The 15,363-nt window shown below is 42.0% G+C and overlaps 2 protein-coding genes across 2 annotated transcripts; one reads left to right on the forward strand and one right to left on the reverse strand.

The window, feature by feature from the left end:
• The first annotated feature begins 1,063 nt into the window (after positions 1–1,063).
• rhot2 (ras homolog family member T2) lies at positions 1,064–9,252 on the forward strand. Its single transcript, XM_083903404.1, has 19 exons — positions 1,064–1,192; positions 2,543–2,601; positions 2,687–2,768; positions 2,852–2,895; positions 3,080–3,133; positions 3,231–3,283; positions 3,511–3,619; positions 3,775–3,876; positions 3,974–4,072; positions 4,163–4,271; positions 4,367–4,487; positions 4,865–4,949; positions 5,042–5,187; positions 5,285–5,385; positions 6,664–6,794; positions 6,873–6,953; positions 7,035–7,157; positions 7,791–7,993; positions 8,081–9,252. Exons 1-19 carry the CDS (start codon positions 1,156–1,158, stop codon positions 8,196–8,198), a joined length of 1,857 nt encoding a protein of 618 aa, XP_083759530.1. The 5' UTR covers positions 1,064–1,155; the 3' UTR covers positions 8,199–9,252.
• Positions 9,253–10,884: 1,632 nt separating this feature from the next.
• On the reverse strand, positions 10,885–12,231 carry h1-0 (H1.0 linker histone). Its single transcript, XM_083903596.1, has one exon. The coding sequence runs from the start codon at positions 11,994–11,996 to the stop codon at positions 11,397–11,399; it is 600 nt and encodes a 199-aa protein (XP_083759722.1). The 5' UTR covers positions 11,997–12,231; the 3' UTR covers positions 10,885–11,396.
• Positions 12,232–15,363: the final 3,132 nt, after the last annotated feature.

A 15,363-nucleotide genomic window follows, 5' to 3' on the forward strand; every position in this document is an offset into this window, starting at 1 on the left:
TCTTTTTTCCACAAAAACAAAAAAGCAACATGTTTATTTCCATCAAAGACTTGAATTCAGGCTTTTGAGTTGAATGAGAATAAGCCACTGGTTTTAGCTATTCAGAAACATGCATTCACTGAGTGTTGGGTAATATCCTTTTTGCTCTGTTCAGGCAATTAGTCACAAAATGGTTAAATGAGGAATGAGTACTACATACTATATATATACCATATATATATATATATATATGGTTACATGGTTAAGAGCATGTAAAATCCTATGCTTTTCTTCTCTTGTTCATACACTGCAGCATGTCATGCCTTGTAATGTCAGAATCTAGACATCGCAACAACTAAACACCTGTAAATTACTCCAAATATCATCCTCAACAATGTCCCTAAAGATGTATTCCCTCCTGCATTACGTAATTAAATTGTCTTTGACTAAACAAATTGTCTGTGGTGTGAAACGGGGAAGAAATCAAATGTATTGTAATGTCAGCCGTTCGCACAACAATTGTGTGGACACAAAAAAAGAGAGAGAGTGAGCGTTTCCCTTGGGATTCATAATAGAAAGATATTAAAAGACACAAATCAATAATAACAACACTTCCCTGAGGCACATTCAAGCAAAGTAGCAGCTGCACGTCCAAAAGTGCCATTGCCATTTGGTCTAGTCTGATCGAATGCTGTGTGAAATTAAAAATATTAATTTAACATAAGATAATAATAGATAGAATGTAGAATAATTAGATTATTCTACATTTCCTGCTCCAAAATATGTGGTCAGTATTGCCATTATTACCTTTTTATATTGTATTTATCATCTTCATTTTTATAAACTGAAAAATAGTCAGAAAAAGCTTTAAAGTTGTCATTAAATCAACTTTAATATCATATTATACACGAACTTGCTGGTATTATTATCTGAACAGGTCATTGGTGTGATGACCAATGAGTGTCCACTAGGCGGCGTGGTTTCACCGTTCTCTTGTGTGATAGTGAACCGGAACGGTATGGTTTCACCTTGGGTGCATGTCACTTGTGTGTTTGGATCAGAGCCGACAGCAGCATACACGTTTGACTGTAGTTTGAATATTTAACATTCAGATGAAAGATAAATGTCACTGTAGCTTTGCAGCGCCTCTGACTGTCCGTCACACGGAGAGGAAACATGAAGCAAGACGTCAGGATACTTTTACTGGGGGAACGTAAGTCTGCTAGCTAGCCACAAGCTAAACGACTAGCAAACATTAGCTGTTGTCGCTAACTTTTCTAACTTGGAGTTGGGTTTACCTTAGGTCGCAAAGTGACAGTCGCTGTAATAAAGAAACAATAGATATGTACGCTTCTACGTTAACTGTGCCATTATACGTTTTTTTAATTATTATTTCTTCAAAGCGGTATCTTTTTGGGTTATTTCCGCTAATGCTAGCGTAGCTTAGAGTAACTTTGCTTTAAAGTTGTGAAATGTCACTATTTAATGACGAATGTCAAAAAGGATGTTATATTTAGTTTTTGCACTTACAGCCTCAAAACATTGTAAGCTCAGATGGTAAAGCTTATTGTACTATTTCTCTGTTAGAGCGTTAACATGTTAGCTAACTCTTGACTAACATTATTTAGTGGTGGGAATCGCCAGAGACGACACGATACGATATTACAACGATATTTTAGTCATGATACGATATTAAAACGATATTTAAGTCGCATGAAATCACATATTGCGATATACTCTGAGAGTGACACTTCCTTGCTGATGATATGAGTGATGACAGAGACACTTAACAGACAGTGCTGTAAACCATATGCTCAGGCTATGTTCTCTTAATGTAAAATGTTAACTGTTTGAAGCTTATTGCACACCTATGTTTATGGTAACTACAGAATAAGTAGTATGCAGAGGCCCTTCGTGGCCTACAATGATGCAATGAGGTTGCTGCTGCTTCAGGTACCCACATGGCATAGTGCCAGTCAACTGTTTTTGTCCCTGGGTGTTTCCTAGATCTGAAGCTCTCCAAATACATCTGATGTACAACTTTATGTGTCGCTTAGATTTCTCCGAAAACGGCACCATAGAGGCTTTAACCAGCCCCTGGAAGAGCTGTTATCGGTACTCATCTAGGCTCATGGATGAATGAATGCTGTCTAAATTGATTGTGGTTCCATTGAGTCCGCAATAATATGTAATTGAATTGAGCATTTGGCACCATCTAGAGGACATACACGTTAATTTATTTTTTGCTTTAGCTAATCCACTAAAAGCTTATATATGTTTATCTTAACATCAGGAAAAAAAAGTCTCAAAAGCAATGTATTGCCATGCAAAACAGCGCACTATTTCACTGTATCGATTCCCCAAAAATAATAATGCAATTGTCAGAAACAAAATTGCAATTACACAATATTTTCATTAAGTCCTACTACAGAGCAACATTAAAATACCTGAGTCCAATTTCCTTCATTTTCAACTTCTCTCATTTTCCATGTCAGTCAGATTGGACCCTTAAGTCATTCTGTGGCAGTTGTTCTTATCCTCTTAATGTTTTCTTTTTTAATAGCAAAGGTGGGGAAGACATCGCTCATCATGTCTTTGGTTGGAGAAGAATTTCCAGAAGAGGTAAGAAGCAAAACTGACAGACATTTTTATTTTTAGTGTAGTCGTCATGTCATGGTCTGTATTTACTACACTATTTATCTGACAGGTTCCACCCAGAGCTGAAGAAATCACCATCCCTGCTGACGTGACTCCAGAGAAAGTGCCTACACACATAGTGGACTATTCAGGTAACATAATCTGAAGGCTAACAATGTACCACTCTCATTAGCATAACATGCATAACATGAGCGTTTTTGTCTGACTTTAACAGAAAAAGAACAAAGTAATGCTGTCCTTAGAGATGAGATCATCAAGGTAAGTACACCGCACTGCACGTATAAACACAATTAACTCTTTATACAAGAGATGATCCTTGAATCACACACAGGGCTTGAATTGAGCAGAAATGAACAACCTTCAACAATTTTACCAACACTGGATAAAGAAAGTTGTCTGCGCCTCGGCAATAAAACTAACCAACCTTCAACATTTGTTACAGGCTAATGTTGTGTGCGTCGTGTACGATGTCACCAACGAGGAAACGATAGACAAGGTAAGTAACCTGCTGCTCGATTAAAACGTTTTCTCACACTGTGCATTTATTTAATGCAATCCTTTAAATCATCTTAAACACTGCTTCTATTTTCCAGATCAAAACTAAATGGATACCTTTAGTCAATGGAGACGCAGAAAAAGGGAACAAGTATGTATACTCTGCTGTGTGTGTGTGTGTGTGTCACTTAGCCTCTGCTTCTTTGTTGAACTTTGCCCTCTCTCTCCCTCTGGTCACATGTAATGTTGATTGGCAGTAACAGTGTGATGCTTGCTGCTCATTTCACTCTATTATGATGTCATGGCTATACATGCAGCGAGTCAAGACAGTGTTGTACCCAGAGTTGACCTTAGTCGTCCGTCTGCTTGTTGTATCAGAATTCCCATCATTCTCGTGGGGAACAAATCTGACCTGCGCTCTGGGAGCTCGATGGAAACTATTCTTCCCATCATGAACCAGTTCTCGGAGATTGAAACGTGTGTTGAGGTGAGGCTGGGTCTTAGTGTTCTGTCTCCACGTTTGTGTGACACATGGCTGCTGGGTTTCACACAAATATTTACATACGCTAGCTCTATCTGGCTTTTATCCTGTGTAAATAATTGTATCTGAAATATTCTCTCTCTGCTCTTATTCTCTCTAAGTGTTCCGCAAAGAACCTGAAAAACATTTCAGAGTTGTTCTACTACGCACAGAAGGCAGTTCTTCACCCCACTGCCCCTCTCTATGACCCTGAAGACAAGCAGGTGAGGAACCAGGATTTCAACATGCCTTCAAATGATTGGCCGATTGCTCCATATACTTGCAACACATTTTTTTTGCCTGTTTATGTCTTCCCACCAGCTCAAACCTCTCTGTGTTCGAGCCCTCAGCAGAATTTTCTACATTTCCGATCGGGACAACGACCGTATTCTCAGTGACGCTGAACTCAACAGATTTCAGGTCAGTTCATTTCACTTAACGTCATGTTTTGAGCCATAACATAACATTGTGTTTGTTATATAAAAAAAATATATATTTTTATTTTCATAGAAATCTTGTTTCGGGAACCCCCTGGCACCTCAAGCCTTAGAAGATGTGAAAACTGTAGTTTGGAAGAACACCAGCGACGGAGTGCAAGACAACGGCCTGACTCTAAATGGTTAAACCAGTCATAAATGAGATCATGTAACTGTAAACCATGGTTTTTGTTTGGCCTCGCTCAACTGAAGGTCAAGTATTGTCTTTCTATTCCAGGTTTCTTGTTCCTTAATACATTATTTATCCAGAGGGGTCGACACGAAACCACGTGGACCATCCTCAGAAAGTTTGGTTATGACGACAACCTTGAACTGACTGATGATTACCTTTATCCCGAGTAGGTCTACTGACTGTTTTGCCAACAATATTCAATTTTTTATTTGTTTTTACTAGTGCTGGGAACTAGGTTAACGCACGACTCGGTTTCATGGCAACTGACCGGAAAAAGACGCACGTGGCATCATGTTTACGTGCCGCGGTACCGGAGTCATTTACCAGTTAGCTCCGTTAGCTGCATTAGCCCCTTTAGCGGCGTTAGCGCGCCTACAGTCGTAAATATGACGTGACGCACGTCTTTTTCCGGTCAGTCGTCATTGAAACATGTCATGCATTAACCCTGACGTCGTTAACGTGCCCAGCACTAGTTTTTACACACTTGTCATGAATACCCATGTATTTTAAATATGTAGTGTTGCTGTTTCCTTGTGTTTTAAGACTTCGGATCTCTGTCGGCTGCACCACAGAGCTCAGTAGCTCAGGCCACCAGTTCCTCCAGCTGCTGTTTGACAAGTACGATGAAGTGAGTGCTGTATTTGATAAATGTTGTGGGAAATGTTGTACTATATTGGATGATGTTCTTGTTTTAAATAAGGTGTTCTTTTCCTCTCTTAGGACAAAGACTGTGCTTTGTCACCGACGGAGCTCAGGAACCTTTTCTGCGTGTGTCCCTACATGCCATGGGGCGCAGAGGTCTACATGAGCGTGCCAACCACAGACGAGGGCTTCATCTCTAACCACGGCTACCTCTGTCAGTGGACGTAAGTGTCTCTCTCCGTTAGCATCTACTAAGCCTTTTTGTTTTGTTGGGTTTTTTTGCACTGCTCAAAGCTCACGTGTAAACCTTCACATGCACAGGCTTTCTGCTTACCTTGACATCCACCGTTGTCTGGAGCACCTAGGATACCTAGGCTACCCCATCCTCACTGAGCAGGAGTCACAGACTTCAGCAGTCACAGGTGTGTGTGTGTGTGCGTGCATGTGTGTGTTAATATTGTCTTTATTCAGACAAACCTTTGGGAATACAACGCACACAAACATACTGTACAGCCTCGTGTTAACTCGGTATCATAGTTAAGCACTATAGGAGGATTATCAGCATTAATCCACTTTTATTAGATTAACATACATGTCCTGTTTGTCCTTGAGGTGTGAAGGAATATTTACTGTGACCCGTATTTCATGTGTCTTCACTTTCAGGGGTGGTTTGAAATGTGGTCCACACGTGTTGGATATTTGTATTTATACTAATAGTTATAATGATTAATGATTACATCAATCATTAATACTTGAGCTAATCAAGTGTTTTACACATAGTGTAGTGACTTTTCAGGGTATGTTAGGACCAAGGACGTTGATGGGTACGCTCCCTGTGTCTGTGGCGCGTTCAAATCTAAGAGGACGTATCAAACTCGCACCAACTGCACCTCATTTTCCTCAGCATGTGTTTGTTGAACACGACATAAGTCCCTTTTTTAGGACTTTATAGTCTTAAGTTCTTGTTTTTTTTCCCCCTTTTCATTTGTGTGTCAAATGGAGGTGGTCTTTGGTCTTTTTTTTTATAGCGATTTTGAAAAACACGTGTTGTCCCTTCATTCCTCTTCCCGTTCTCGCTCTCAAACAGGAGTTTATCAATACCCTTTCCCTAGAAATCATTTTAGTGGGGACCCAAAACACCACCTTTGACCCACTACATTGAAAACCTTTTAGATTACTGGAGGACTGTTTTCCTCAGAAGCTTTTTGCAAGATTGCTGCTAATCATAGACCTATCTAGACATAATGAGTCTTCTCTTTACATGTGAGAGGCCAGAATGAGTTGTGAATTAATTGTGTTGTCGTCTTACATGTTGTTATGTGTATCTTTACTTCTGTCTTAGTTTCAGTATCTTAAAAGGCTGACTTCCAGATATCCCAAGTGTGAGATGTATGTAATGTGATTAATTAGCCCTAAATTAAGGCTAGAAAACAAACTCATCCGTTGCAGTGTAGATTAACTGAAGCAACAGCCCCTGTGGCTTCCTCAGCTCCTCCCCTGTGGCCTTCTTAATGACAATGTTGACCTTCCACCTCACGGCTATTAATATAGCCTGGAAAATGATGTTGTAAACATTGGAAAATCTGAATTTGAGAGGTACAGCAGCAGGTGTTAGCTGTGTTTACTCCAACCAGCATGACAGATCTGTGTTTTTCTTTTTTGCTGTTGGGTTAATATCTTGCGTTTTATTGCTTCTGCAGTGACACAGGAGAAAGAGGTGGACCTGGAGAAGTGCCAGACACAGCGTTCAGTGTTCCTCTGCAAGGTGATTGGACCGCGGGGGACAGGAAAATCCGCTTTTCTCCAGGCCTTTCTTGGCCGCAACGTTGTGGTATGGCATCATCTGCTCGTATGGATATGTATTATTAAAGTGATAAACCTGTGATGATATTTTACTTTTATTTTACAGGAGTCTGGCAAACCCAGCAGTGCCTTCTCCCCTTACGCCATAAACACTGTCCAAGTCAGCAAACAGGACAAGTACCTCATCGTAAGTGGATTCAATCTAGATCTTGTAGTTGACGTTTAAACTCTGACCTCTTAGTACCTCGCACTTTTTTTCACCTTGCAGCTCTATGAGGTGGACGTGGAAGCAGAGTTCCTGAAGGCGTCGGACGCCTCCTGTGACGTGGCCTGCCTCATGTATGACAACAGCGACCCACATTCCTTGGATTATTGTGCCAGTATATACAAGGTCAGTCACAACAAAGGGGAACAGAAGGAATTTAAGGATAATAGTGTTGTTTACAGAGATTGACAACTGTCGGCCAACCGTTGCAGTTAGGGGTCGAGCAACGTTTATTCCTGTAAATAGTACTGAACTACAGTTGTCTCCTGTTTCTTCTGTATTCAGAATATGGAATATGTACATCGGTGTATAGAGGCCATTTACAGCAACCATCTCTCTAGGGTTCTAATGGTACATTGTGTTTGCTAATTGCATTAGAAGGCTATTGGATGATTAGAAAACCTTTGTGCAGTTATGACTATATTTTCTCTTCATTTTGCAACTCTTTTGTTTAATAAAAGTGTGAGTTTTAATGGAAAACACAAAAAAATTGTATAGGTGAGCCCAAACCTTTGAACGGTAGAGTATTTCAAAGGCATTTTATGAAATATTTGCAGGGCCAAAGGATGTGCATGTTTTTATTGATGAATACCGGCATTTCCTTGAGTACGTAATTAACGTCTATTATTTATGGTGTTTTTGATTTTTGATATGTAAACCACTGCAGCAGCAGCTCCGCAGCAAATAAACGATGTCGCAGTCACACATGTCAATCAACAAACTAACATAAATCTTGCGGTCCATTTTCTTCAAATTCAGCAACACTACATGGAAAGCAAAATCCCATGTGTGTTGGTTGCCTCCAAAGTGGACCTTCCTGAAGTCAAGCAGCTCCACGGAATGACCCCAGCGGAGTTCTGTTATAAGCACCGACTGCCTCCACCGCTGCCCTTCTCCACCGTGTTCCTCGACTCCACCAGCAAGAACATCTACACCAGACTCGCCTGGGCGGCCACGTACCCGTACGTGCTAATTAAACATCAGTCATAAACCACTATGCATACACACTGCTGACCCTCAGTGATATTTTGTGTCCCTTCTATCTCCAGACATCTGAATGGTTCCGACATGAGCAACACATCCTTCTGGCTGAGAGTGACACTGGGCTCTGCTGTAGTTGCCGTTCTCGGCTTTGCTATCTACAGAGCTGTTGTAAGACTGAAATGATCGACATCCAGCTAAGATTTTGTTGTTTAGATTTATTTTTTATCATTACTTTCTTTTTCCAATATGACTTCTTTTTCCAATATGACTTCTTTTCATCGGTCAAGACCAAACCTCAGAGACCAGATCTAGAGCCAACTCAGTCTGTATTAGAGGAGGTCTGTGTCATTTTCAGGCCTCAGGACTCTCTCTCTCTCTCCACATTTCTGCCTGTCCTTCGACTCCAACCCTGAGTCAGAAACAATCCAAAGGCAGTCGGGAGCGAGTGATCGTATTGTCCTTTTTCTGCCTTATATTGTCTCACCAGGCCAAATGGGAGTTAGCCTGATACACCAGGAACTGCTAATGCTAACGCATCTTTCCATGCAGTATATCAGAACAGAGGAAACAGACTGTAGTCCAATCCACTTCTTTTCCCTCAGTCTGCGATGATGGTCGAGTTCTGACAGTTTTTATATTTAAACAGCGTTTCGGAAGCTTAAAAGACTGAAACCAAAGGAGCTTTTTTTATTTAACATCCAGCTACCACAAGATAATTAAATCTGCTTTGGCGAAGGAGTCCAGCAGCACTGACTAGTCCTAGCATGTTATAGGCAAAACCATTTTGTCCTCGAAGATTTTAATTAGCTTGAATCTCACTGGCAGCGTAAGGCTTCCATTGATGTGCCGTGGCATGGAGAGGTTTCTCTTTGTGCATGTAGACGACTGGGGTTTTATTTGAATGCTGCGTTAAACAAAAAAAAACAAAAAAACGAGCAAGAGGTATTTTTTTATATTGAGGCAAAGGAAGAGGCTAGGAAAGATTTTGATTTTAATCTGATTTCACATTGAAATCAGATTAATTTTAAAGTAAGAGACTGAAATTGGGTTTGTAATCTGGGATTTTTTCATCACACATGTACCTGACACTGTGTTACATCATCCTGTCGTCGTATCTTTTTTCTAACACGAGTCATCGCGCCATCTCAGCGGTACGCACTTCTTGCAACTTTTTCAAATATTATAAAATATTGTTTTCTCTGCAAGTGAACTGATTTAGATGCTTAATAAAAATGACCAGACAAAAAAAAGAGTTTAACATTGTGAGTGTTGGGGTGGAGACGTGATTTCTGTGCTATGTTGGATTGCAGAATCAAAACATTACTATTAAAAAAACGGTGCTAGTGGCATTTGAATTGTACAAACTGGAGTATAGTTTGTGTTCCCTGTTTGTGATCACTGTCCTTTCAGACATGTCCTGACACTGTTTCCCAATGATTCCTGATTTTCAAGCTTGTTTGACTTTGACTTTTCAACAGTTTCACTTCAGCCCGTGTAAAGTAAATAACCCGCAGTGGAGAGATGTGATGTGAGGTCGCTCAGCAGTTCCCGCAAGACACCACAAGATGGCAGTGTTGCACGTGGGATGAGAGGCGGGACGGTAAGAAGGAATGGGTGTGTCAGTGAAGGCAACACATCTCTCCTGTGGAGCCATTGTTGTGGTTCTGTCATAGTGTGAGATTTGTTTATTTATAAAGGCCACATTATACTTCTCCGACTGCGTATGCGTTATCCGTCTGCGTCACCACGGAGACGCCTCGAGCATTTATACTTCTGCGTCGTGGTGACGGACACTCGCTGCAATTTCCCGCCCGATCAGTAGGGGTCGCTGCGCAAGGTTGTTGTGCTTCTGGCTACAGTGAGCAATGGCGTCCGAGAAAGAGAGAGAGCGAAAGACTGTTGTTGTTGAAACAGTGGCCGTTTCTCACTTTTCTGTGTGACGGAACGCAGTTTTAAGATAATTTGAGGCGAGAAATTGGCCATTTAGAGTCTAAACATGTGCTGTGTGTGTTAAGATATGACGTATTTATAGTTCGGCAGCGGCGTTATCGGCGGGGATCAGCTCCGCCTCTGTCAGGACGCCCGGAGCGCACTGAGAGCCGGCACAGAGCAGCTTAGCTCGGCCTGTCCTGAGGACCAATCGCAGCTCTTGCCGTCTCCGTAGTCCCTTGACGGAGTGACGGACACTTAAAAAATATTCCGTGCACCCGGAGACGACGCAGAGGCTCTTCGACAGGTTCTGCGTCGACGCAGAGTCTCTACGTAGCCTACGCAGAGCACTTTACGCAGAAGTATAAATTGGGCTAAGTTATAAATGATACAACGTTAAGTTAGATGTACTTTTATTTATTTTTTAAGTTTGATGTAGTAAATGTACACAAATAAACTGAGACATCCATATGGAGTTACCAGCAAATAATCTATAGCCATAAATATGATTTAAACCTATTTTCTCCTTCAAAGTAGTCCTTAAGAAACTAAAGTTAACGTGTCACTCTCTTTGTTGAACTTTAACATCGTTTAAATGCTTTATATTACTTTTATTGCGACTTTAAATCTGTTTAAATGCTTTTCTCCTTCTATGGGACTAATATTAACCAGCTCCACAGCAGCAGGACGCTATCAGTGGGCATTGTCCGCTGCGTCCTGACGCTTAAACGAGTACGTGTTGGTTAATGTATGTCTCTGTAGTGCGTATTAGTGACGGTGTCACTGGCTGGATTAGCAATTAGTCGTATTCATCCTTGATTAGCTATATTTAATGATCCTCTGCCACCTTTACCGCCCCCCACGCAAGGTCTTCACACCAAGCGTGCCTTTTACGCGCGCGCGTAACAACTTGGAAACGCACAATAATCAGCACAGAAGACAAAAATGACAAGTGTTTATTGAGCTGCAGTATAAACAGTCTTGAAAAAGCAGACTGGACACAGTGGGATGTGATGATGATGATGATGAGTCGTTAGAACATACGAACATTCACAGACTGGAGTTATGTTGAATAACAAGCACAGAAACCTGCTGACGTTCACCTCCTATAGTCTAACATTGTAAAGGCTCATTTCTGCTCACCATTGTAGGCATTTTCAGTGTGACCCCATGCAACTACTCTGAACTATATACATTTTACCCCCTTAGTTTAATATGTATATCAAAAGGATCAGACAGAACTTATTATTATTATTATTATTAATATTAACGCCAAATAAAAACGGTCACAATTGTTAAGAGCAACTTTTAGTGCAATGGAGCGAAAACTGGTAAAAACAGCAAAAGTTTGGATGGGACCTTACAAAAATAATACATATACGAAAACATTTCCATCAGTATTTACAGCGAGTGGCTTTCGTTCTGTCTCTTATTGTCCTTTTCTTGTTTTTTTTACTTCTTCCTTCCTGTTTTTGCTGCCTTTTTCGGTGACTTTCTCTTGGGCTTGGCCGCCTTCTTTGCCGGCTTTGCCTTGGGCTTGACTGCCTTGGTTTTCTTGGCTGGGGACCTTTTGGCTTTGGCTGGCGTCGCCTTCTTAGCCACCTTCTTCACCTTCTTGATAGCCGCCTTCTTGGGCTTCTCCGGCGTCTTGGGCACCTTCTTGGGCTTGGCCACCTTCTTGGCAGGTTTGGCCGCGGGCTTCGCTGCTTTCTTTGGCTTGGCGGCGGCGGCGACCGCAGCCGTCTTGGACTTTTTGGACTCGTCTTGTTTGGAGAGCCTGAAGGATCCGGACGCGCCGGTGCCTTTGGTGTGGATCAGGGTTCCGGCCACTGCCATCCTCTTCAGTGCCGTTTTAATGTGCGAGTCGGCGGTGTCGCCCACGTCGTAGTTCGCCCGCACGTACTTCTGGATGGACTGACGGGACATTCCAGTCCGACTGGCGTCGTTGGCGATGGCTGCTTTAATCATCTCCGAGTATTTGGGATGAGACGCGAGTTTCTTGGTCTTTGGTGTCCGCTTGGCTTTGGCTGGAGACGCCGATGTGTCTGCCATAATGACTGAGTTCTGTTCAGTAAGTTGACCAAAAAAACAACAAAAAAAAACCAGAAAGAAAGTCCTGGAGATGTAATTTCACGCGGATCAGCTGGAAGTCAGCGTCACAAACACCGCCACGAAATCAAACTTGCCCTGAAAAATGTGGCAAAGTCCGCCTTTTTCTGCTCGTCGGGCAAATAAAATGTTGTTTTGAACATCCACGCAAAGTTCCGCGTCAACCCCGCTGAATGACTTTAGGTGTCTTATTCCACAGGCGCTCTCAGTGAGCCTATGAAGCCTATCTGCGGACCTGATTGAGAACAGCAACTGCCAGCAGCTGATCTAGCGGACTCCATGGAACTGGCGCCGTCCTGTTTGTGTTTCTTCATCCTCCATCTCGTCGCAAATATAAAACCCACGGCGCAGTACTGACCCACGAGACACCATGGGCTCATAGCAGGGACATTGGGCTTCACGCCGACACGCGTGTTCCGCCTCGCGCGCGCCGCCGAACAACTTTTATTCCAGGAAAACCCGCTGGAAGTAGCGCGCGCCGCCAACAATTTTGCACAATTCGCGCTAAATTGACCCGAACGGACGGAACCACGCGCGGAAACGCACCGTGCACATGCACATTGAATCTATGCTCGAGCGGACACGCGCGGTTCGGACAGTGCACGAGTCCGTTTTTGCTTTTAATACCGCGATACATTTCCACAACTAACACAGTCCGGCCATTGACTTTGAGTGACGTGGTGCAGAATATTTACTGTTAAACCTCCTGTAAATGAAATGTCACCGTGTCTAAGTGACAGGTGACACTCGGGACCATAGCGTGGGTTCATGTGTGCTGTTTTGCGGCGGGTGGGTTCGCTGTATTCGCTGTATTTTGCACAGATTTGTTATTATTACTGTGACTATGGCAGGCGCCACTCGAGCTCCATTGTCAGGAAAGTTGCCAACACCTCTAAACATCAGGGATTCTGGTGCCGGCTCATTTTGACGGATCCGTGTGTTTGGGTCACGGGTGTGAGGAGCCGGTGTGGGACCAGGTGTGGGTCCAGTTACGGGTGGGTGTGTGGGGAGGAGGGGGAGAGAGAGAGAGGGAGACCGCAGCCGAGACCAGTGCTTCAATCTAGGGCGCAGGGATGCTTTTTCTTTTGTTCACTAACTGGCGCAGTCAACAGCACATCTGTCATGTGGGTTTGCGCATCCATGTTGAGGGTCTGTGGTGACCGGACCCTCCGCAGAAATACAGCAACAAAAACAGCCCAAACTGCAAACTTTCTATTAATCTTAATCCATAATTTCTCTCATTAATCAGGTCCCTCCCAGAAACGCCATTTTGAGTCGTATATGGCTGTGAAAGTCACAGACACTGGAGTGTTTACCTGCGACTCTTTGTTGCGTGGTTCACTTATATTACACAATGTTTTTTGTTTTTGTTTTTTTTACTCAATTTGTTTTGTTTGTTCCAAGCTGTGCACGTGCAGACAGTGTTGAGGTGCAGGAAACCAGAGCGTGCATGCAGACTGCTGCCTGTTTACACGCAGTGTCCACTGTTGTTGTTGTTGTTATTGTTCAAATAATAATGTTATTAAATATTCTATATACTGACACATGCATGGATTACATAAAGTGCATTTGCATATTTAGGGTGATGGACATGTCAGCATCTGTCTCCACCTGTCTTTATAGTGACTTGATGACTTTGGGGTGTGTGTGTGTGTGTGTGTGTGCGTGTGCGTGTGTGTGCGTGTGCGTGTGTGTTGGATTATCTGAAAGGGTGAGTTAGAGGAGGCAGGGAGGGAGGATGTATTTATTTTATATATTTATATATATTATATATATTTTTTATTCTATTGTGTTTAATTATTTAGAACACCTTATAGTGGCGCGTGGGGTTATGAATAAGTGAAGTAATTTGTTGTAATAATAATAATAATAATAATGATGATGATGATGATGATGATGATAAAGGTAACAATTTGCGACTCATCCATTTTATGTTTTTCCGTTGTTTTGGTCACCGTTTTCTTTTCTTTTTTGCGCGCGCGCGTGCACCATTTATGAGGAAGCGGGTGAAAGGGGGGAAGAAAAATAATTCTGCAGCCCAACACTGTGACTTGTGCCTCGGTTAGACCACTCCCTTCACCACCCGCTCACACAGGAGCTGATCCTCCTCATCACTCCACATCAATCCACTCCCTCAGTGCGTGGGGCCCTATATTTTTTGCACGTGTAAGCACGCAGCCATTTTGACACGCAGGTCACAGTCGAGAATCATCACAGGTGTGACAATAACACAACTAATGACGGTCGAGTTCCTGGTGCTTAAACATTTTTTTGAAATGGCTGCTGTGGGGGAAAAAAAAAAATCTTAGGCAGGAGAAATATCTGAAACACAATTTATCACATTTTCATTTTGTCCAAATACTTCAATAATAACTGAACACGGCAGCTCGTTTGAACAGTTGAGATTAGGGAAAACCACAGGTGTAGATAATCAAATTAATTAAGGCTGAGTTCCATTTAGTTTCTTGTGTTTTCAGGCCTCACGCTGGTCCATTAGCACAGTCGTGGTGAAGTGAACGGAGCCATTACTATTACTTGAATGTGACCTCCTGCTGAAACATGTCAAAACGCACAAAAACCACAGTTTCTTCACCTCAACACAACGAGAATCATTCATTTATTAATCAAAATTGAAATAATGATGAAAGTGTCTAGAATTTTGCAACAAAGCATTTAAACTTAAAATATGTTTAATTTGTCCAGTGTGGGCTTCTGTAGAAACATGGTGGTCCTCCATATAAATGACCTGGCACCTGATGCTTAAAAGGTTAATTCTGAGGTCATCAAAAGCAACAATTCATACTATAAAATATGACTTATTCATTTTTTATCTTCAATATCTTCCTAATGACAATAATTTCACATACATTTTACATACTGGACCTTTAATATTATGTTATTATGGTGCGAACACAGTGTCCACTTTATTTTGTCAGAAGTCAGAGTTGTGTATTTGTAGGAGACGGCCACACCGTCGTCGTGTTGGGAGAGTCTCACCTCCTAAATTTATCGGATGCCACTTTGTAATTTTAGCTTCCTCCAAACCCTCTCATGTCATGTCCTGCTTGTGGCCCAAAGCATTCTGGGTAGCTGTGGATCAAACTTGTCCAGCACATTTATATCACAGTGTGTTATTGTTGCCTCTGATTTGCTGCGATTGTGTCATAATTTTGAAGTCAGATCATTTAAAAGACCAAAATAGATATATTTTCTTTATAGTCAACAGAATTTGCACAGTGTTTTTCCCAACTAACCTCACAGTAATTATTAATATTCTTTTCAAAAATGACCTGTTGCCCTTAAAATTCTA

The sequence above is a fragment of the Microchirus variegatus genome, assembly GCF_963457635.1.
Source record: "Microchirus variegatus genome assembly, chromosome: 17".
NCBI lineage: Eukaryota > Metazoa > Chordata > Actinopteri > Pleuronectiformes > Soleidae > Microchirus > Microchirus variegatus.

Bases quoted from the DNA above. Each gene is read 5' to 3' on its own strand.
- h1-0 (XM_083903596.1), bottom strand. From the start codon at position 11,996: ATGGCAGACACATCGGCGTCTCCAGCCAAAGCCAAGCGGACACCAAAG.
- rhot2 (XM_083903404.1), top strand. From the start codon at position 1,156: ATGAAGCAAGACGTCAGGATACTTTTACTGGGGGAAC. The intron at 5,188-5,284 runs GTAAGTGTCTCT...TCACATGCACAG, and splicing joins GGCTACCTCTGTCAGTGGAC to GCTTTCTGCTTACCTTGACA. The intron at 6,954-7,034 runs GTAAGTGGATTC...TTCACCTTGCAG, and splicing joins AACAGGACAAGTACCTCATC to CTCTATGAGGTGGACGTGGA.